Here is a 22,655-nt window from a genome sequence, read left to right on the forward strand (position 1 = left end):
TTTAATACAAAACTACTTGTAAATTTTTAAACAGACAGTATTTAGAATTGTGTTATCATTTTCAACAGGTTACCATTTTCCCTTAGCTTAAATATCTAATTAGGAATGTCATATATCTTTACTTGGTAGTGTGTTGTAACATCCTATTCTTATTCCTTTAGATCAGAGGCTGTTTTTAAACTTCGACTCTTAAGCAGGAGAAGCATTTGCTTGAGAGAAAATCCTAGGCCCGGGGCAGCCAAAGGGCAGGGCGGCTCATGGTCAGTGTTACTGCCCTGTTTCCTTCACATTTACTTGCTCCCTTTCTTTATTGTTCTTTTGGCTTCTAGGGCAGTGGTTCACAGCTTTGGCTGCACAAAACCAGCATCTTTAATCACCTGGGGTGTTTGAAAATCGTGATGCATGGCCTCACCTCCGGGAAGTCAGACTTAATTGGCTTGGGGTGTGGCTGAGGCATCAGGGCTTGAACAAGTCTCCAGGTGAGGCTGACTTGCAGGCAGTATTGAGAGCCAGCGCTCTAGGCAGCGATTTTCAGCCTGTGATCCCAGGATGCGCAGCAGAGCAGCACCAGGGCACATGTGAGAAATGCAAAGTCTTGGGCTCCACGCCAGACCTCCTGAGTCAGAAGCCCTGGGACTGGGGTCCAAACCTTCCAGGTGATCTAATGATGCGCGCTCAAGTTTGAGAACCCCGGCTTAAAGAAACGAACCTTCCACTGGTAAGAATGAAGCAAGTAAAGAGTGAGGGAATGTGGCAGTTGTTCACCTATCTTTTTTCATCTTCAAAAGTGGCTGATAATTTAAGAGGATTTTGAAGGCTTTTTCCCAGGGTGGTGTTCCTTCACAAGTTTCACTGTGTAGCTGATGACATCACTTTAAGTATGTCTGTTATGAACGTTTTTCCTGATTCTTCCTCTGAATTGAGTATTTTTAGGCTTGTCAGCTATCTGAGAGTAGACACTAATGAGCATGATGTCTTTAGCTGTACACAATAGATGACCTTCCATATCGTCTGATAAATTGTGAAGACTGAATCTGAAAAGGAAATCTTACTGCTATCAAGCAACTGAGGATGTTTGGTTTTTTGTTGTTGTTTTGTTTTTTAAGATCCTGGAATTGTTTATTGTGATCATTGTAACTATAGGTCTAATTAAGACCTCTAATCAAAGAAATTGTTTGATAAATATAAATCCTAAGGGAACACTAAATATGCCATCTTTTATGTGGTAGAATCTCCAAATGAGATAAGCTTCATCAGTATTAGCACTGCTTGTCTTGAATTACAATACTTCCCTTTCTATATATTTTACACATTGTATGTTTCCTATTGCTATTATAACAAACGACCACAAATTGGGTCAGAATCCTGTTATCAGTTTATGCTGGGCTGAAATCAAGGTGTTGGTATGACTACATTCCTTCAGGAGGCTCTTGGGGAGAATATTCCTTGCCTTTTTCAGCTCCTAAAGCCTACTTGCATTCCTTGGCTTACGGCCCCTCCTCCATCTTCAAAACCAGCATCTTTAAATCTCTGACTCTGTAACATCTCTTTTCTGATCCACGAGCCTCTCTCTAATAAGGATCTCTGTGATTACACTGAGCTCACCTATCTAATCTAAGATAATCACTCATCTCAAAATCCTTAACTTCATATCTGTAAAGTCCTTTTCGTCATGTAGGATTCACAGATTCTGGGGATTAGTATGTGAACATCTTTGAGGGGCCATTACTTATGCAACACACATGTCAAGAGACAAAAAAAAAGTTAGGAACATGTTTTGATAAGATGCCCTCGGAGACTAGACTGTAGTGGAGAGTAGAAAAGTAGCTCCTTGGGGAGACCCACAAGGCAGTAAATTTCAAATTGTTGCATGCTTAAAAATCCCCTGGGGATTTGTAAAAAATGCATATTTCTGAGCTCTGTCTCCAGAGATTCTGATTCAGTGGTTTAGCCTGGGGATCTGCGCTTTACCCAAGAGCACGCTCACATCTCCCCTCGCCAGCAATGCTCCCAGAGGCAATTTGCTACAGATAATCACAGAACACAGGGAGAAGCTGCCAGCCGGGAGGTGGTGAAAAGCACAGAACCTGAGACAACTCTACAGCAGTAGCATCATTAACTCTGGGTAAACATCAGAATTACTGGGGGAACTGTTAAAAATACAGTTTTCCTGAGCCCCGCTCCAGGAGATTGCTTCCAGAGATCTGGGAAGGACCAGGACCTGTGTTTTTGAAAAATCCTTCCAGGTGATTCTGACTGAGGACCATTGCCCCCACCTTAGTAGAATTCCTCAGTGTTCTTGGCAGTTCTACCTGATCCAGCTGTAGCCAGAGGAATCTCCTATTTTCCTGTATTCAAAAAACAGTCTTACTGGCTAATATTCCTTTCCTTTGTGAGTGATTAAACTATGGTTCATGTTAAGTTTTTATTTTTGTGTCCCCAGTGCCTTTCTTAGAGCCTGGCACACAGTGGGTACCCAATAAATGTTTTTGGAATAAATCAATGATTCTCAGACTTTACCCTGTACCATAATCACCTGGAGGCTTGTTAAAATACAGATGGCTGGGCCCATCCCCAGAGTTTCCAATTCAGTAGGCCTGGGAGGTGCCCAAGAATGTGCATTTCAAACAAGTTCCCAGGTGATGCTGGTGCTACTGGTCCGGGTACCACACTTTGAGATCACTGGAATAAATAGAATTTGAATTGTTAAAGCTCTAATTCTTCTATTACAATATGAAAATTTTTATATATAGTTGAGAGATTTAAAACTTTTCCCAGTTTTTGAATTGTCCTTAACGTTTTCCATCATTTCTATTTTTTCCCTTTAAAAATTTTATCCTCTTGAAATTGAAAAAGAAAATCATATTTCTCCAGTAATAGCTGTCCTGTAATGTTTTATTGTTTATTTCTTTTCTGTATGTGAATTCTCTAGAAACAAAACGAAAATAGTTGAGTTCCTATTGATAAAGAATTTTTTTCAAACTTGGTCTTTAGCATTGTGGATGCATAATCTAACAGTAAATTATGTTTTAATCTGAAGCTTCAGTTTGATTTACACTTTTGCTTGTTTGGTTAGTTGATTTTTTTGGTCATATTCCTCAGATTGTAGGAAAATGTAAAGGAAGATAGTCACATATGCATTACAAGGCCAGTCACCACTAGAAAGACAGCACAATTAAGAAAGATAAGTACTATTGAGTGATTTGTCCGATTTGCCTGAGACTTGACAGTGCATACTTTTTATTATAGGAATAAATATAAAATTCATCCAATATATATTTTCATAAAATTTTATTTCTTTGGAAGAATATCTGAATTTTCCCTATATTTATGCAGCTAGAGATCATCCGTAGGGGATTGATAGCCCTTATATGTACTTTTGCAACCTAAGAAACCCTTTTTATGGGGCTTCCCTGGTGGCACAGTGGTTAAGAGTCCACCTGCCAATGCAGGGGACATGGGTTTGAGCCCTGGTCTGGGAAGATCCCACATGCCGCGGAGCGGCTAGGCCCGCGCACCACGACTACTGAGCCTGTGCTCTGGAGCCTTCAAGCCACAACTACTGAGCCCGTGTGCCTGGAGCCCGTGCTCCACAAAAGAGAAGCCCCCGCAGTGAGAAGCCTGCTCACCACAATTAAGAGTAGCCCCACTTGCTGCAACTAGGGGAAGCCTGCGCGCAGCAACGAAGACCCAACACAGCCAAAAATAAATAAATAAATTTATTTAAAAAAAAAAATCCTTTTTAGGATTTAAGGATAGCTTTCCTTATTCATACAAAATTGTACCAGTATGCTTTCCTTGTAAAATACTCCCTGAAGGTTGGATCAGCCTTGCAGACAGCCTTATGCCTTTGAATCTGGGTGTACCAAGAGTTTCTGATGGTGAAGTAATAAAAGGTATTGATTTTATTTATTATACTTGCATGAAAAGGCTGTTTAACCAGATTGATGGGATGGAGGATTACTAAAAATATTTTTATAGGGTTAGGAAATTTGAATCTTGTATACAATGCTGAATTTAAACATATTGCTGGGCTGAAAGCAGGCATCTTATAAACAAACTCTTGCAATGAACCACTCTTGCATGGCTATTAGTCGTCAATACATTTTTATTAAGTGCACACCATGTTTGAAGCACTGTGTTAAATCATCTTCTATCTCAAAAGTTTTCTTTTTTTGACTTTTGCATATAATTTGGTGAAAAAAGATTGGTAAAAAATTTTATTATTACCCAAAATAGGTATACTCAAGTTAAAAATTTAAGATATAATTTGCATACAATGAAAAGCACAGATCATAAATGTTCATGTAGATTATGACAAGGCATGTACTCCTGTAATGCACATCCTTGTCAATCAAGACAGACATTTCCGTTACTAGGAAAATTGCCTCAGATCACTTCCCAATCAATCCCCTTCCCTCCCATAAATAACCACTGATCTGATTTCTATCACATGCACTCTTGTGTCTGGCTTCTTTCAATGAATACAGTACTTTTGAGATTCATACCTCTTATGTGTATCAGCAATTAGTTCCTTTTAATTGCTGACTAGTATTCCATTGTATGAGGCATGGGCAAATTTCCCCTATCCCTCTGAGTCTTCCCCAGTGGAATGAGAGTACAGACAGAATGTGAGGGCTATCCTTTGTTTCCTCCACTCCGCATACGCATACGTTTAAACCATTTTTCCTGAAAGTTCAAACCTTGCACTTCCTTTATCAGTATCACTAGGGCCCCACTATGAGATCTGATCTTATTAGATCAGAATGTAAATACAGGGTAGAAGACCTGGTATTTCGAGCAAGCTCTTTATGGGATGCTGAACATCCCATATGAACATTAATGACTGACACTATTGCTTTAAGCAAATATTTTGCAAATATAAAGGATTAAGGGAAGGGCTAGAAGAATAAGAAACAGAGTGGCCAAATTGCTCCCAGTAATTCATGTTCATGGATTGAACTAAGTAAATTTCCAAGATGATAAGAAGACTGTGGGCGGTGACAGGAGCTGGAGTCTTTCCTCAGGGGTGGGGATGAGGGAGACCTAGTTAATTAGCATGGAAATAGAGAATGGGACCTAAGCAAGTCACTCCCCCTTTCTGTGCTTGTAAAGATGGGTTTGGGGAAAACAAAAGCGGAAAATGTGAGAAGGGAAGAAAGTGAGACAGTTGGTGGTGTCTCACAGGGAGAAAAAAACAGATTTCAGTTTACCAAAAGAACCAAAGCCTTTCCTTGCTTTCCTTCCAGATCACTCTCCTCCAACCTGCTGCCTCCCTGAGGGCTACCAACCTCACCTGTTTCTTCCTTGTTGCCTTCCAGCAGAAATGTAAGTACAGCTCAAAATTAAACGAGCAAGTGTATCGGTGCCCCTGAATCACTGGTTAAAAAACACAGCCCAAAGAAATGGGATCTTTTCTCTCAAGGGCAGAGATAAGGTGCTTAAATGCCAACATGATAAGAGCAAGATAAATAATAGCAACAAGCCTTGTGATGCACCCAAAAATGTCAGGCTGGTGCCACATGCTGTCCAATGAAGTGTTTTGGATGATCTAGGGGCTGGGAGGGGACTATATAATTTTCATTCATACAATTTATTCTTTTGAAATGACAAACTACTATGAAATGTTTCTATCACTTCAGTGAAGTGTCTGGCTATCTGGTGCTTGCAGTCTTGGCACAGACACTGTGCACAGATAAACATACGTCTCGTATTTCATCTGTCTTTGTTCAGTGCTGCTTGGGGCATATCGCCTCTGCTGCCAGCAGTCCTGGAGGGTGGGACTCAGAGCTATGGCTGTGCCTATCAAGAGGCTAATGCATCCCCACCCTCTACTCACCTTGGGCCTTTTCTCCTCTCCTCCCTTCTCAGGACTCAGCGGGGGAGATGAGATAACTGAGGTCATTCTGGCCATTATCCTTGCCAGAACTTTCCTCTTCCTCAAGGGAAAAGCTTTGGCCTAAACTTACATGCCCATTAGGTATTTTAGAACACAGGATGTTAGTGGAATATGGTCTAATAAAAATACAAAGCAATCTTCACTTTCATTATTGTCTTGATGTTAGTAGTAATACTGATATAGTTCATTATACTGTATTTTATTGGTATTATTTTGAAGTTATTATGGTTATGAATAAGGGATTATGTTTTTTTAAATGTTTAAAATTTTGAAATGTTTTAAAATTCAAAATGTTAAAATACCCCAACTCTGTCCACTGAACAGATCCAGCAGCAATGACAACTCAGTAATAATGACAATGTTAGCACCCAAACTCTGGTCTCTGAATACTGTTTCCTACTGAAAGGAACCAGTGATTCTTGAAGAAATTGCTGATTCCAGATGTGGAATGGCAAACGACAAGCCGAGACTTGATCATCTTGTTATGCTAGAAAGCAAGGAAGCTGTCCATTGGCTAAAGGTGGACAATTTTACCATCAAACGGAAGATGACAGCAATTGATTGAAACACACTGATTAAATAAATATGCATGAATTTATGATACTCAAAAGAGAAAGCCAAAGCAACAACTCATTTGTCATTATTAGAGGTAGTCAACTCTGTACTCTGAAAATTAGTATTTAAAGGGAAAAAAATTGTCTTGATCTGCCTTTCCTGTGAAAATCTATTTGCAAGTTACAAAATAGCCCCAGTGGATGAGAGAATGTTTTCTTACAGAAGTATTTTAACTAACAAATGTAGAAGGAATGATAGAATAATTCACCATTCTGTAACATCTAATGAAATAATTGATTCAGGCAATAAACATTTATGGATGCTAAAACTAAGAAACTAAATATTAATGAGGAACTGGATATTCCAAGGGAGCCAAAAGGTGACCTTATAACTTTACAACTACCGATCAATCGGCATCTTTAAAAGGAGGACAAAGAGGTATTATGTACTTCCTCATGTAGTTTCACATGAAGTATTGATTCACAGGACCACCTGTGAAGTATCTGTGCCAAAAATGTTAACACTGAATCTAATCAAGTCTTTATAGCTAATTTCCAGTTACAGAAACATAGGTGATAGGAAACAAGTTGAAAAGAATCAGCAAAATCTGGAATGTTTCTCCAGACAAAAAAGAGACTTAAGAGACATATCAACTTAAACAGCAGCAGCAACAAAATTCCCTTATGTTAGTTAATTCTATACCTTGAATTTGCATATATATTGATATTTAAGCAAAGGACTGTGGTTGATTTTTTGACTGGTGTTGTGCTTCTGCTAACCTCTAGTGAAGACTATGGCTGGCGGGTGATTCCTGCACCCCCTCCCAGATTCTCTGCCCTCCCCTTCCTACCTCCATCAAAATCCAGAGGGGACAAGTTCATGAAACTAATAGCAAGTATAGGGGCATAAACAGACATAAATAGTTCTTACTCAAAATGGAGTTTCTCTGAGGCCATCATGGATTGGGGGGAGAGATCACAGAGTCAAATGCTGTAATAAAAACCAGATAATTTTGTGATCAATAAGTTAAAATTACATATGTTGAGATAAAAGCAATCAAATCTCATGCTCAATGAATAAATCATTGTGCACTGTGCAGGACTGTGTTGCAGGGTTCTAAAAAGAAATTTCCCCTGAACAGTGTGTAGAATATTAATAGTCGATTAGAGTTCTCTCTTTAAGTGTCAGATATAGGTAGATCTAGTGGGAACAGTGATCCAAAATACAAACCCCATTTAATCAGCCCCCTCTGTTTAAAATTCAGAGCATGTTTTTATACATGTACAGGAGTGTGTGTGTATTTATCCAGTTTCATTGAACTTATGGTCATTCACACTGTTGGAATTATCTGGACTTGTTTTTAAAGATTTTATTTAATTGGATGAGTTTCTTAGTGAATCACAGCTAGATGCTAAACAGTTCCAAGATAGTGGTAGAGATTAAATATCCTTAAAAGGAATATTAGGGTATAGAATAAACTTAATTATGTAATAGACCATAATCTACCTAGATCAGTGATTGTTTCTACTTTTTCTTTTCTTTTCTTTTTTTTGGTCAGATTCCTTTGAGACTCTTATGAATATTCAAGATTCTCTTCAGAGAAAGATGTAAACATGTGAAAAATTAGTCCACAATTTCCGAGAGTTCCTGCCAACTCCCCATTGTGGCAGATTGCATTTTCCAGAGATGGCCATAATAATAGCTTCCATCCCACATGCACTTCTGCAGTGTAACTTGCTGCTCTTCCATCAAAAAGTAGAGTCTAATGCATCGCCCCTTGCTTCTGTGAAGGCTTGAGTGATTTGCTGAAACAAAAGAATGCAGTGGAAGAAATATTCTGGGACTTCCAAGGTTAGATCATTGGGAGTCTTGCAGCTTTTCCCTGGGACTTTTGGAACACTCACTCTTGGGAGTGTTCACTCACTCTCAGGACACTCCACCCCCTAGCATAGCCACCATGTGGTAAGGGTCACAAACTACAAGGAGAGGCCACATGTGGCCACTCAGGTTAGCACATTCAACTGAGCTCATAGCCAACAACTACTACCAATTGCCAGTCCTACGGGGGAACCATGTTGGACACTCAGCCCAGTTGAGCTATCAGATGAGTCAGCCCCAGCCAACATCAGATTGCAGTTGCATGAGAGACACCCAGATGGAACTGCCCACCTGAGCACAGCTGACCCACAGAACCATAAGTAATAATAACAAAATGTTGTTCTAAGCTACAAAGTTTTGGAGTGATTTGTTACACAGCAGTAGATAACTGTAACACCCACAGACTCCTTTTGAGAACCACCCTTAGTGATTTATTGAGAAAAAGGAATAAAGTTAATAGATTGTAGTTAAAAATTCTTAGGCCCAATAATTTAGTAGCGGTACATTAGTATATCTTATGAAAATTACTACCTAGGATTTGAACAGTTTTTTTTTTTTTTCATTTACAAATCAGTATGAGTATACCTGGCTATTCACAAAGGGTTTTCCTAGTACAACCAGTAATTCTTATATAATACCTGGTATCATTTTACATTGGATTTGGATGATTCTCACATTAAATTTCTTCTCCCTTCTCTTTCCTCTCTCTTCCCTTCTGCTTCTCTCTCTCCTTTATCCACCCTGTTCAAATACATACAAAAACCACACATATTACTATATTCTCATGTTATATGTGGTCAGTATCTCAAATCCTCATATCCCCAACCAACAGCTTACCATTAACACTCTTGATTTTAATACCAGATTTAATATCAGATAACATTGAGAAGAAAAACATTTTGAAGACAGTTGTTTCTATGCTTTGACCCAGAAATTCCACTTGTAGATATTTTTTTCCTTAAAAATAAATGGTTAATTTAGGTAAAGATTTAGGATGTTTATCACAACATTACATGTAATAGGGGGAAAATTGGAAACAACCTAAATGCACATCAATAAGCTGTTCTATGCTACAGAATACCGTGCAACAATTAAAATGAGGTAAAACTACTCATATTGACACGGAAAAATGTTTAGGATATACTGCTAAATGTGAAAAAAGCAAATCGCTAAATACTAGGTATAAAATTTTAATAAATAACAATAAAACACATACGTGTATGTATAGAAAAAGCTCTAGAATTACATACCATGCTGTTAACAGAGGATACCTGTAGGTGGTGGGACTATAGGCTGACTTCCACTTTCTATTTTCAACATTTTTGTATTGTATGAATTACTTTTGCAATACTAACAATTTTAAAAGTAATGTTTTATTTAAATGTTATATAAAAGGAAAAATTCATAAAATAAAATAGACTGTAGGCTTACGTATTATTTCTAAAAATTTTCTTTCTCAGTGTATGAAGAAAGAATGGGGTAATGGTTCAGTGAATCATGTCCTCATCCATAAAACTTTTTTAAGGAATTGTCCTAATATATTAAACCTTAATAACTTGGCACCATATCTCCTAACATTCATGACTTTGGACTTTCATTCCTATATATTATTTTTCAAATATTACTAAATAGTTTTCACATGTATTATTTTACATCCTCAACTGTATAAACTCCTTGGTTTTTGCCTTTTCTTTCTCTTATACAGTCTTCTATGACCAATAAATGCTAAGGACTTTGCTGGTTAAGGGGCTAATACAGGCGTCATCAAACAATGGCCTGGTGGGTCAGATCTGACCAACTACCTACTTTTGTACAGCCCAAGTGCTAAAAATAGCTGTTACATTTTTGAATGATTAAAAAAAAAATCAAAAGAAGAGTAACATTTTGTGACATGTGAAAGTTATGTGAAATTCAAATTTGTATCCATACACAAAGTTTTACTGGAACACAGACACACTTGTTTGTTTATGTATTTTCTGTGGCTGCTTTCACACTATATCAGAGTTGTAACAAAGACTATATGTCCCCACAAAGCCCCAAATATTTACTAGCTGGTTTTCACAGAAAAAGTTTGCCAGCCCCTGAGTTAACATTATGTGTGTAAGTAACATCAGTTCTTTTAAAAATATCTGCTATTGTAGAGTGCCTTTAGTAGTATGGTAGATTGCATTGATTTTCTCAATTCTTCTCTGCTGCTTTTTTTTTTTTTTTTTTTTGCGGTACGCGGGCCTCTCACTGTTGTGGCCTCTCCCGTTGCGGAGCACAGGCTCCGGACGCGCAGGCTCAGTGGCCATGGTTCACGGGCCCAGCCGCTCCGCGGCATTTGGGATTTTCCAGGAAAGGGGCACGAACCCGTGTCCCCTGCATCGGCAGGCAGACTCTCAACCACTGCGCCACCGGGGAAGCCTTCTGCTGCTTTTGTAATAGGATTATATAGCATATCTCTGTGCCCATGACATTGCAATGTCTCTCAGTAAAGTAGACCCATACACCCCTGCCCCAATGTTTTAGGCTTGGTCATGGTATGCTTTGGCCAACGGAATATTAGCAGATGTGATGTGAGCGAGGCTTTATATGTGCTTACAGAGTTTGGCCTGGATTCTTGAGTGTCTGTGATCTGCCATGAGGTAGCAGCCATCTGTCTAGGTAACTACTGGGCCCAGAGTGAGAGACTCACAGAACGTACCTGATCTTGAAGCAGAGTCAACTCAGTCAGTGCACAGACCCATGAGTGAGAAATGAATGTTTGCTGTTAAGAGTCGTTGAGGTTTGTGGATTCTTTATTATGTGGAAATCTGACTAATACTGTGGGATTCATCATTCATTAATTACGGTGATGTTTGTGTAGCTCTCCTATGCTAAACATATAGAAACTGGAAATCTCATTAGATTTAGAAAGCAGTGATATAGATTACCCCAGGTAACCAGTAAATGTAATATATTTTTACTGCTTTATGAGTATTGTCATAAGTTTGAGAAAAATCTATTTATCTTTTTCACCAAGCTGTTCTAATGCCTTGAAATCACATTTTCAGTGGACTTATTGTCCAATATTATGAAAGCTACTTGGTTGATGTTAAAATGAACGAACTGAACGTCTATGGTTCTTTATTCCCCCACTGCTCTTGTTTGATGTATGATGTGACATGCAGTTGTACGCATTTCTGTATGTGATTTCCGAGTCTTGAAATGCAAACATATTTTTACCTATAAAATGGGAATCCTTTGTTGATATAAAATTTTGCTCTATTCTAAGCTCATATTCAAATTTGGTGCTATTTCCCATAAGCATTTAGAATCTGGTTATATTACTGAAGATGTATAATTTCCTTAAAGCAAGGTTTTTTAATAGTAGCACTATTGATGTTTTAGGCTAGAAAATTATTTGTTGTGAGTGGCTGTCCTGTGCACCTGACCACTTTGGTAGCTTCCCCAGCCTCTATACACACTAGATGCCAGTAGTGCCTCTCCAGATCCACTCCCCCCTCCCCACCCTGTGCAGTCATCAATGATCAAACATGTCTTCAGACATTTCTATATGTTTTCTGGGTGGTGAAATCACCCAGATGAGAACTACTGCCTTAAAGAGTGAGTTTTAAGGCAGTAGTTTTCATACCTGGTTACATATTATAATAATCTAGTAAGTTTTTTTTAACATCTTGTTTTGAAATAATTTTAAAATTACTGACAAACTGCAATTACCGTACAAAGAACTCTCATGTCCCACTTGTTAATATATGCCAGATGTGCTTTTTCATTCTTTTTCTACATATATGCATAGATGCTTTTTTCTGGATCATTTGGGAATAAGTTTCAGGCAGGATGCCCTCTTACCCCTTAATGTTAAGTGTGTATTTCCTAGGAATAAGGATATTCTCTTACATAATCATAGTATGAGTAACAAAAACAGGAACTTTAAGATTAATACAATATGAATATTAATCAATCCACAGTCCATATCCAAGTTTTGCCAATCATCCCCCAACATGACTATTTTTTTCACAGTCCAGACTCCAGTGAAGGACACATACTGTAGTTTGTTATCATATTTCTTAGTTTCCTTTAATCTAGAGAAGTTTCTCAGCCTTTCATTGGTTTTTATAACCTCAATATTTTTCAGGAGTACAGACTACTCTTTTTGGTAGAACGGCTCTCAAGTTGATTGTCTGACGTGTCCTCGTGATTAGATTCAGGTTGTGCAATTTTGGCAGAAACATTATGAGAGTAATGCTGTGAACTTCTCAGTGCATCTCATTAGGAACCACATGATGCAGGTTAATCCCTTTATTGGTGATGTTAACCAGTCATTTTGTTAAGGTGGTGTCTTAGTTTCCTAGGGCCACCATAACAAATCATCACAAATTGGGTGTTTAAAACAACAGAAAAGTTTTCTCTCACAGTATGGAGGCCAGAGTCCAAAATCAAGGTGTCATCAGGGCTGCACTCCTTCTGGAGGGTCTAGGGTATAATCTTCCCTTGCATCTTCCGACTTCTGGTGGCTGTCAGCATTTCTCACGGCTGCCTCATGCCAATCTCTGCCTCTATCTTCACATGGCTTTCTTTTCCTTCTCTATCCCTGCCTTCTCCGCTTCTGGTCTCTTATAAGGACACTTGTCATTGGATTTAGGGCCTGAGTAATCCAAGATGATTTCATCTTGAGATCTTTAACTTAATTATATGTGCAAAGACCCTTTTTCCAAAGAAGGTCACATTCACGTAACCTCCTAATCCTGGGTGTTAGGATGTGGATCTGTCTTTTGGGGGCCACCATTTAAGCCAGTACAGGGGGCACATGCCAGGCTTTTTCACTGTAAAGTTACTATTTTTCTTTTTTCATTAACAAGTAATTAATGAGGAGGTACTTGAGACAATGTAAACATTCTATTCCTCACCAAACTCTCACCCATTGGTTTTAGCATCTATTGGTGATTCTTGCCCAACTAGAGATTTTCTAATTGCATTATTCCTTCTACATTTATTAGTTGGCATTCTATTGTAAGAGCCTTTCCTTCCTTCCCTTCCTCCTTCCTTCCTTCCTTTTTCATTTCAATATAGACTTATTTTATTAATGGGTTATAATATATTATTGTTATTATTTTATTTTCATGCTCAAAATTTCCCAAAGGTGGCCAGCAAGAGCCCCATTAAGTAGGCTTCTGTGTCCTTGGACATGATCCCCACCATTCCTTGAGCAATTTTCTTTCTGGCACAAGAAAATGCTCTAAGCTCATCTTAAATGTTCTAAGCTCATCAAGCTTTTCTACCTTGGCCCTAGAATCAGCCACTTCACCAAGGATCCTTGGTTTCTTTTGGTGGGGAATAATATTTAAAAACCAAGATCTGGGTGTCTGAGAAGCTTTTTTAAATAAAAAAAATTTGGGCCCTACTTTCAAAGATTGTAATTCACAACAAGTCTTTGAGTAGGACCCAGAAATGTGAGTGTGTGTGTGTAAAGTTTCTGGTAGTTTTGTTGCATAGCAGTGTGTGGGAATTACTGCTCTAATACCTTTAAACCATGATTTAGTTCACACTACATTTTTCAGAGCACATTTTTTTATCTAAAAGGACAAATAATTGCTTCATATCTTAATTACTGGATACCAGAAAACTAAGCAAGATAAAACCTACACTATCTGAAAAGAACATGCTAGATGTCAGTGATGAATGTCTGAGATGGAAAATGGGTTCCATAATGTAAAATAATTATTGATTACAAAATCATCAACTTAGATTCAAGTCTAGATATAATTACAATCTCAATTAAAAACAAAAGTAGACATTTTACTTTTAAACTGCATTCCTCTGACTATAATCTCTCTCTGTCTCATACACACAAAAGAATGCATCACTTTGTGGGAAGGGGTGCAGGGAACACAAGAGTTTTCACAATGGAATAGAAAAATCATTTATTTCAATATCTGTTGCCTGACTATCTTCAATAATTGATAACTCAGAGAAGGAACAAAATTACTTCAGTGAAGCCAACTGTACTGTTGAATAGTTATATCACATTTTGGTATTGAACATGAAAAAGCATTTTTCCCATATGAAATTTTGGGTTAATCTTTTTTTATTCCTTAAAAAAATGAGAGCATTCCAAGGAGCTAACATTTCTATATTTGAGAAAGAATTTCTTGTTCTATCTACAGGTGATCAATATATATATAGAGACTTTGGGTCTGTAACTTTGCCTTTGGAAAAAGGAATACAATATACCTCCTCTTTCAGATAGCAGCACTTTTTTCCCCACTGAAAATCACTGAGGTAAATTAGAAGAAAATCCCCCATTGGAGTAAGAATTATAATTCTTATTATCAACAAATAATAATAGTTGTCATTTTTGAGTTTGTATCAGGAATTTTGCATACAATCTCTATTTTACAATAAGGAAAATAAGTATAGGTAAGTGAAATAACTTGCCCAAGGCCACGTAACTTGCAAATGGCCAAGCCAGGACCCAAGCCCAGTCAGGATAGGCTAGGTTATGTTTAATAACAAACAACCCCCAAATCTCAGCAGCTTATAATAAAAAAGGTGCAGCTCATGCTAAACATGCACCTTGGTTTTTTTGTGGCTCTACTGAGTTTCATCTTCATTCTCTAACCCCGCTGACAGTGAAACCTCTGTTTGGAATATTGCCAGGAGTTGCAGCAGAGGGGAAAGAGAGTATTGTGAACCACACAGTGGCTCTGAACCCTTCTACTTGGCAGAGAAACAGAATGGTTTCAGTGCAGCCAGCTGCAGCATTAAACAGCTATGTCACATTTTGGTTTTGAACATTGATAATTTGTATTTCAATGTCCAGAGCAAGTTATGGCCAAACTTGATGTCAGCGAGGTGGGGGAGTATAATCCTCTCACAGGTAGGGGCAGCAAATCTTTGCGAACTGTAACCAGCTTACCATAGACTGGTGTGCAGATGGCATAATTTAACTGTAAGCCAGTGTAGCGGTCCCCTGGTCTCAGCAATTGGTCCATATTGGTCCAATCAGAAGACTGTTGAGTGATGGTTTGGAGAAGAGTTGACCTTGCTCTTTCTCTAATATGGGGCTGCTGCAACCTTTTTTCTGTCACAAGGGAAGAAGTGTGACAAAAAGCTGATATATGCAGCAAGGCAGGGTCAAGAGAAATGGAACCCCAGCACTGAGGACCTCATGAATCTCTGGAACAGCTCACCCTGAGGGTGGTCCAACCTCTGAACTTTCCAATGTTATATCCTAGTAAATTCCCTTAGGTTAAACCAGTTTGAATAAGAACTTCTTTTACTTCTATTTGTAAGTGTTAATATTAAAATCCAAGACCTATCAAAGTCCTAATCTTTGTCTTGGAAGAAGTACGTATGTGTATGTGTATAATATAATTTTGTGTAAAAACAATGTATCAACACTACGAAATTTTTGAACATAAGGAAATTATCCATAATCATACTAACCTAGAACGTGAACTATTAATCAGGTTTGTATGTGTTCTTTCAGTCCCTGTTCCTCCCATGTGCATTTATTTTTATATAAATTGTATTAAAACATACAAATCATTTTGTATCCTTACCTTTTCGGTTAAATGTACATTTGAATTCTTTTCCCACATTGCTACATATTATTATAAAGATCATTGAAATAGCTGCAAAATACCCCAGCAATTGGCTATCATACAGTATAAGTGAAAATGTCCCTAATCTTGGATATTTAGGTTGCTTCCAGTCTTTTACTTTACAGATAGCAGTGCCACACATACAGAAATATATGTGCGTGGAGAAAAATGGGAAGGGCATACACAAAGCGTTCTGGCAGTGGATGCTTTTGTATGGGCCTCTGGGCCCTCTGGGCCATCAGGTGATGAAACTCACAGAATTAGGCAGGGAGTGGGCTCTGCCTACTGCATGCAACTGTTGTAGATACCCATGTATGCAGATCTGGTGTTACTGTGCTAAGAAAAAAAAATGGCATAAACATCTTGAAATTTTTGCTAGAATGAAGAAGTCTGATTTGGAATAGTTGGTTAAAATTCAGAAGATAATAACTTGTAGGTGGAAGCTAGTAGGCTGGGGAGACTTGCAAACGTATTAGTAATAACAAGTTAGAAGTGAATGCTACTGAGATATATCAATAAATATTATAGGCAAAACCAACTTTTTTGTACTGAGGTCCTCTACTGGCCGGAACTACTCATGTAAATATGTCTGGCCAGTGTCCTCTGGGGAGGTTATACTGAACGGGGGCAGTTCCTTAGTGTCCACTAATAGTGTGTATACTGCCCTGAATGGGTCAGGTGGCTCTGCTGGCCTGGCCTGCTCACTGGCCTCTGAGGACTCTCATCTCTGGTCCAGCATCCCACAGAAACTCCACAGCTCGAGTGCTTTCCCGTGAACTTGCGATGATATTTCCCTTGCTTGCCTGAGATTCATTTATATTTATATCTATCTGTTATAAATAATTAAAAGGGGCGATGTAGTTATTCAAGAGTAGCGTCCAGGCAGTTCTCCAAATCTGTTTATTTTTCTCAGTCTCATTTAGAAACTGGAAGACTGGTGGACCCTTGATTAGATGTTGAACTTTTTGGCTCTGCTTATCTTGGTCTGGAGGTACGGGGCCACAGCTGTAGATCTTGACACCTGTTTCTCAGTCCAGGTTCCAAACACGATTTCTTGACAACTATATTAGCAAAAGTATTTAACCTGTGCCCACAGGGCCATTAAAAGCAGAGCTGGATAGTTTGTTTAGTGGATATGATTTCCTAAATTAGGGAATCCTTCTTTGGCAGAGTGTGGGCTGACTCAGGACAAAGCAACGTTACGTAGTGGAGCCATAAACATGTATGTTAGTAACTTCTGAGCAGAGAACAAAAGCAGGGCCTAGATCTTTGAAAGAAACCTAGTAAGAAAGAATCTCCAAACAGTGAAGTTGGTCAAGCAGAGGCTCACAGGGAGAGGCTATGGCATCTCCTCCAAGATGATATGAGTGTAGGTTGACCTAAAAGTGAGGGGACCTGTAGTTCCCAGGAAGTGGGGGAAAGAATGAGGACCACCAATAAAAATAAGGCCCTTTTCCTTCTGACAGTCAGACAAAATGCAGTCTCTACCCACAGCCCTTACATAATCACTGAGTGAATGAGCAACTGGTGTGATCACTGTGGCTGAAGTGACTAATTACTTAACATGTATCTTTGGCTACATTCTTTTCAAAGAATACAGAGAAATAACAATGTATCTTTTATTATGAATCTTTTTTAACATTTTCATTTTCGACCAGTGGCTTTTGTACTATTTTAGACAATGCCTTAGAGTCTTTTTTTTTCTTTTTTTGGCTGTGCTGGGTCTTAGTTGTGGCCTATGGGCTTCTTAGTTGCAGCCTGCAGACTCTTAGTTGTGGTATGCATGCAGGATCTAGTTCCCCAACCAGGGATTGAACCTGGACCCCTGCATTGGGAGCCTGGAGTCTTACCCACTGGACCTCCAGGGAAGTCCCAGAGTCTTTTTTTTTTTTTTTAATAGAACTTTTCTTCCAAAACACTCCAGTATGATGCCAAGTACATTTATCCCCCCACAATTCAAATTTGGGGTTATGCCAAAGCCTATTATAGGCTTTCCTTCTGATACTTGATCCTGAATACCTAATGTAGACCAACATATCTTTATTCTTTTCCAGCAACTGCCAAACCTTCACAGCAGCACCACATAAGCGACTTGTTTGTAAAGATTTTGCTCCCAGCCTCTCTCAGGCCCTCAGAATGTAAGCTCCCTGAGGGCAGGCCACACCTATAGCATTCACTGGCTTCTCCTCCGTCTTAATAAGCACCGTGCTGGCTCAATGGATAATAAGTGCGAATGGATTTCCTGTATCCTATAGCTATATTTACTGAGAAAAAGGTTAAATGGAAGTAGAATAATAAATAAATGTTATCAGATGAGAGAACTTGAATGAAGTTCCCATTTAGTGAAATATGTGCTTAGCACACCAACAAGATGTGTGGCTGTTTAAAAAAGAGAGAGAAGCAGCAGAAAAGTCTGTAGCATGTTTTCTCTTTTCAGAATTCCCCAACCACAGTATATTATTTTGGATTTTCTTAAGAGTTTTTCTTGCACTCTCTAATTACCCTTTGAGGACCATCACTAAAGGATGAAGCTGGGGGCTTCCCTGGTGGCACAGTGGTTGAGAGTCCACCTGCCGATGCAGGGAACAAGGGTTCGTGCCCCGGTCCGGGAAGATCCCATGTGCCGCGGAGCGGCTGGGCCCGTGAGCCATGGCCGCTGAGCCTGTGCGTCCAGAGCCTGTGCTCCGCAATGGGAGAGGCCACAACACTGAAAGGCCCGCGTACCGCAAAAAAAAAAAAAAAAAGGATGAAGCTGGCACTTCTGCTTTCTGAAATAGCCCTGGTACTTCATGGAGATAATTCTCTGGCTTTCAGTTCCTATTTGTTAACAGCCCCACGCACATCAAGCCTGACAGGCCATTTATAGCTTTTGGCAGTAGAGTGAGGTCTGTGCACAAGAATGGCTGATGAGAGAAACTCCACAGAGGGATTCAGGAGAGAAAGCAGCCTGGATTGTCTGGGAAAGGGCAGCTAAGGGAGCTGGTGCCCCGGATGCTTGCTAACAAGGATGACAACTCAAAGAGAGCTATTACCAACCCACAGAGGGCCCACTGGCACATCCTCCTCCCGCATTCCTAGGTCCTCAACCCCATTGCCTGCCCAACAAGTATTCTGTAAAGACAAAGGGCAGACTTGAGAATCTCAAGAATAACTTGGTTTGTGGAGAAAAGCAGTCATCACATAGCAATTACTCAGGGAGCAAAGAGTCTGAGTTTTATTTCTGAATGAAAATTTACTTTACGGTGGAAATATACTAGAACCACATGGAAGGCTTTTAAAATAACAGGCACATACACCTGTATATGTTAATCACTAGGGAATTTCCTTTTTGAAAAACTGTAAGTGATAGAATGTTTTCAACCCTACCATGTAGCTCTAGTTATGATTAGTGAAATAGTGCTCATATAAATACTGTAAGACTTAGTAATGCCTTGCAGAATCTGATTCATTAGGGAGAAGTACTCTTTGCTATTTTAAGCACTTGAGTACATGTTCTCTGAGCAAGTCTACTGTCAGAGCAACTGATTTACCACAGAAAAGCAAGGAACTGCCTTAAGAAGAGCTTTTCCTTCCCCTTCATTTGGGAAGCTTTCCTTGGCTCTTAGAATTAAGTTGCATGATAATTCTGTGACAGTTAAAAAATTTCTGAAGAGCCAGATTTAAGGGTCATTTAGACGTTATGGTTTAACACCAAAGGTTGGGAGAGCATGCCAGTATGCCAGAAAAATAATGTGACAGATGAATGGGAAGATGAACCCTGTGAGTTTGCATAAATATATCCAGAAAAATTCAGATTGAACAAACCCAGATCAGTCAGAAATTTAAGGCTCATCAGGGTCTCCTTAATTTTAATCACATCATGGTTAATCTGATCCCACACGGAGTTATAAACTGCTTTACACATTCCAAAACAGTCAATCAAACAACCAAACAGTGGCCTGATAAAGCAATTTCCCATATTTAGACACCGCCTAAGGAGGAAAAAAAAAAGTCCACTGGAGCAAATGTTTTAGTAGCTCACAATCAATGAACAAGGAAGCTATCAGCAAGGGGCTAGGGGGTGGGGGACGACTGTAATGACTTCCATATAAAAATTAAGTTTAAAAAGAGCTAAAATTTTAAAAAGTTTAAAATTCACTGTGACACTTGAATTTTCTAAAGTCACAAAGTGTTTGTATAACATGGCCATAGATATTCACCAAGTGGAAGTATTAGATGTCAGAAAACACCTGACACTTAACTCTTTAAAAACGGATTGGGGTGGGGGAGTAAAAGAAAGGATACACATCTGAAATCACTTATCTGAGACCCTTGGGGTCCAGAAATTTTTGTAATTTAGGACTTTTTTGGACCTTGGATAGGTAAAAATGTAAGTATACCATATCACTGGTAAAACCCTGAGTGTGGTCTGGGCGGCACCCTGTAATAAAACAAATTGACATTTCAGCAGTGAAATGTGTAAACATTCACTCTGATTGCGATCAATGAAGATTACAAATAGCCTCAAGTCAGTTCAGGGCCGGTTTTGTTGCCAAATGAGTTCAGGTCTGTTCAGGCTTTAAGGCCAAGCGAGTTATGAAAAGTCTTTCATTTTTCAACCTCTTTGGACTTCAAAATTGGTGGATAAGCGATGGTGAACCTAGACTACTTTATGCAATGATTAACATACTTCTCTCTCTCTACACTGAATAAAGCTGAAAGAATGCACTGTTCAAAAAAGAAAATAGGTGAATTTAGGAGTAGTGGAGCTACAAGTTAGTGAAGGAAAATAGTAATATTTGGGAACACCTGCCTTCCAGCAGAATATCCTGTTTATATTTCTGATAAAAACAGGAAGCTGAGTAGATGGAAGAACTGTTCTGAGATGTGTTACAAGGATTCTAGTGTTATGTTGGTACAAATGTGGGCAATTAGGACATACCTTCACACAATAGTGAGGCAAGAAAGTGAAATAGGAATAATGGGATGTCTAGCAATAATAGGTATGATTCTATGACAGACACATTTGTGGAAAGGCAAAGGGATTTGGCATCAATTAGCAGACTTACTGAGTTCAAACTTGACACCATGACTTGCTTAACTTATCTAAGCCTCAGTTTCCCCATCTGTGAAATGGGGAGAGTAATATCATAGGGTTGTCAGGAGACACCAATAAAATAAAACCTGTAAAACACTTAGCATAATGCCAGGTATATGGATATACCTGTGGTAAAATAAAATAAAATAAAATAAAAAGTTAAAAGTTAACTGTTGTTACTAAAGGTAAAGATACAAATATCTCACCCAGGGTGTTTAGTTAACATCAGTGGTGTCACAAGATTACATACAAATACACAATTTTCTCTACTTGCAATATGCCTCTGACGGGGCACTGTTATAAAGAAAAACACATTTGAGAGATGTCTCTTGCATAGGAATCCTGCTTCAGTCATACCTTAACATAAGCAAGAGGCTTTTTTGTTAAAATAACTTACTTCCCCACTGCCCTGAACTTTCCACTTTTTTGTGTGTGATAGTGGCTTTTAAATCAACCAACATTCTCGACCCTAGAATTCTGTCACATCTGGATTCAAAACACTGTCTTTGGGCTTCCCTGGTGGCGCAGTGGTTAAGAGTCCGCCTGCCGATGCGAAGATCCCACATGCCGCGGAGCGGCTGGGACCGTGAGCCATGGCCACTGAGCCTGTCCGGAGCCTGGGCTCCACAACCAGAGAAGCCACAACAGTGAGAGGCCCATGTACCGCAAAAAAAAACCCAAACAAACACTGTCTTCTTCTGTAGTTTTCTGGATTAGTCTTATTTCTTGGTTGTCATATCTCGTAACTCACAGCTTTCTTAGGTATTGAATTTGGGGCTTTCTCTTCTTTTTCACCATAAAGCTACGTATCTGAAACATAGCCAAGAACTTTCCTTTTCTTCCCCTAATTTTCACTGCAAAATGTATTCACATACTTTGCTGATTTTTAAAAAAATCCAAAGCCAAATAACGTAGGGGTGTGTGTGTATGAAGAAAACAAGTAAAAAGGGAAAATTTATCTTGAACTTTCATAATTTCATCACCTGCAACCCACTTTACAGAGATAATTGATGTTAACCATTAGGCCTATGTTCTTCCAAACAACTTTCGAAGTCCATGCAAACATTTATATCCTGCATGTTAGGCAGGAATTTGTTGTGGTTGATTTAGCAAAAATAAAATCATTCTATACCTACTACTCTGCAGCTTGCTTTTTTCCTGCTTAACCATGTACCATGGACATCTTCTCATATTGTTATTGTTCCCATTCTTTTGTAATTAGTTGTATTCCTTAAGCATAACTTGTATAGTTATTAACTTATTCCTTTATTCACCAAAGTAATACTTATTGATCATCAAAATGAGGAAAAGATGTGCTAGTTGCTGTAGAAAAGTGCAACTTTGTAAAAGACATAGTTTTTACCCTCTGGATGCTAGTATAATCTGGGAAGAGAAATAAAACAGGAACATATACAACTACAATATTAAGTAGTACAACATCTAAGTAAACTTAGATTTTAGTACCACTGTACGTCAGAAGAAAGTTAATTCTTATGAAGGATGATCAGGAAGGTTTTTCAAAGAAGATTTTTGATTTATATTGGGTCTGGAAAAACTGATTGGATTTCCACTGGTGTAAAAGAGGGGGAAAAAATACTTTTAGCCAAATCTCTGAGAGAAGAAAACAGAGGATATGTTTAAAGGAGGGCCATCATCC

At 38.7% G+C, this 22,655-nt stretch overlaps 2 protein-coding genes across 3 annotated transcripts in view; both read left to right on the plus strand.

The window, feature by feature from the left end:
• Positions 1-5,384, plus strand: part of LOC307188082 (uncharacterized protein) — a 68,741-nt gene extending 63,357 nt beyond the window's left edge. The window contains exon 5 of one of the 2 annotated variants that reach the window (XM_079924808.1): positions 5,250-5,384. In XM_079924808.1, the coding sequence (XP_079780934.1) occupies positions 5,250-5,332 (83 nt within the window). In that variant the 3' untranslated portion in view covers positions 5,333-5,384. The remainder of the gene's footprint in view (positions 1-5,249) is intronic. The other variant, XM_079924806.1, reaches the window with a different exon arrangement.
• Positions 5,385-7,813: 2,429 nt separating this feature from the next.
• The window catches only part of NABP1 (nucleic acid binding protein 1), a 91,991-nt gene continuing 77,149 nt past the window's right edge, over positions 7,814-22,655 (plus strand). Inside the window, exon 1 of the mRNA XM_079925278.1 lies at positions 7,814-8,305. The gene's annotated coding sequence lies outside the window, so the exon portion shown is untranslated. The remainder of the gene's footprint in view (positions 8,306-22,655) is intronic.

Source organism: Stenella coeruleoalba, assembly GCF_951394435.1.
Source record: "Stenella coeruleoalba genome assembly, chromosome: 6".
NCBI classification, from domain to species: domain Eukaryota; kingdom Metazoa; phylum Chordata; class Mammalia; order Artiodactyla; family Delphinidae; genus Stenella; species Stenella coeruleoalba.